The following is a 725-nucleotide window of genomic DNA, read 5'->3' on the forward strand; positions in this document are numbered from 1 at the left end:
CGTGGCTGCTCTGCCCTGGCCCCCCGCAAACCCCGCTGCACGCCACAGACCCAGCCCGGAGCGGCGCGGGGGGCTGGAGGGGCACGGGGCAGGGTGACAGCTGTGACACCGGGGTGACAGCCGCGGTGCCACCCCCGCTGCTCCCGGCAGTGCCGGGGGTCCCTGGGCGGCCCTGGGGACCCTCACCCCCCCAGGGCACTCCGCTCAGAGCCACCCCATCAACCGGGTCCAGGGGAGCCCCCTCGGCACGGCCACCCCGGGGGGGCTGGGGAGGGCGCCAGGCGCTAATTAGTGCTGGGGTTAATTAATGGTCATTCTGCTTGTAGCTTTTTCAGTGTGTGTTTGGTTACTGTCTCTGGGAACCGTGTTTGAACAGATGGCTCTGTGTTACCGGGAGTGTGTGTACTTCTGTAGTCTAGTTAGGTGCTCTGCCAGAAAACCACCACTATACATACCTATAAATATATACATATATAGTCTATTTTAAGTTAAAAACCAATGAGACGAATGGGCGGCGTGGCCCCGGGCCCCCCGTCCCGCCGGGGTCACCTCCTGCCCTGTCCCCACCCGAAAGCTTCTCTCTCTGCTCATTCAAAGGCATTGGGTTTTTAATTGATTTTCTTTAATTTACTTTTAATTTCTTTGGGTTTCTTTTTTTTTTTTTTTTTTTTTTTAAAAAAAAAGTTTGAAAAAAAAAAAAAAAAAACCCAAAAAAAAACAAATTT

At 53.9% G+C, this 725-nt stretch overlaps 1 protein-coding gene across 1 annotated transcript in view; it reads left to right on the forward strand.

Moving 5' to 3' along the window:
* Window positions 1-376: 376 nt before the first annotated feature.
* Window positions 377-725, forward strand: part of TMEM115 (transmembrane protein 115) — a 3,876-nt gene continuing 3,527 nt past the window's right edge. The window contains exon 1 of the mRNA XM_014307590.2: window positions 377-423. Coding sequence (XP_014163065.2) covers window positions 377-423 — 47 coding nt within the window. The remainder of the gene's footprint in view (window positions 424-725) is intronic.

The sequence above is a fragment of the Geospiza fortis genome, unplaced genomic scaffold (assembly GCF_000277835.1).
Source record: "Geospiza fortis unplaced genomic scaffold, GeoFor_1.0 scaffold78, whole genome shotgun sequence".
Lineage (NCBI taxonomy): Eukaryota > Metazoa > Chordata > Aves > Passeriformes > Thraupidae > Geospiza > Geospiza fortis.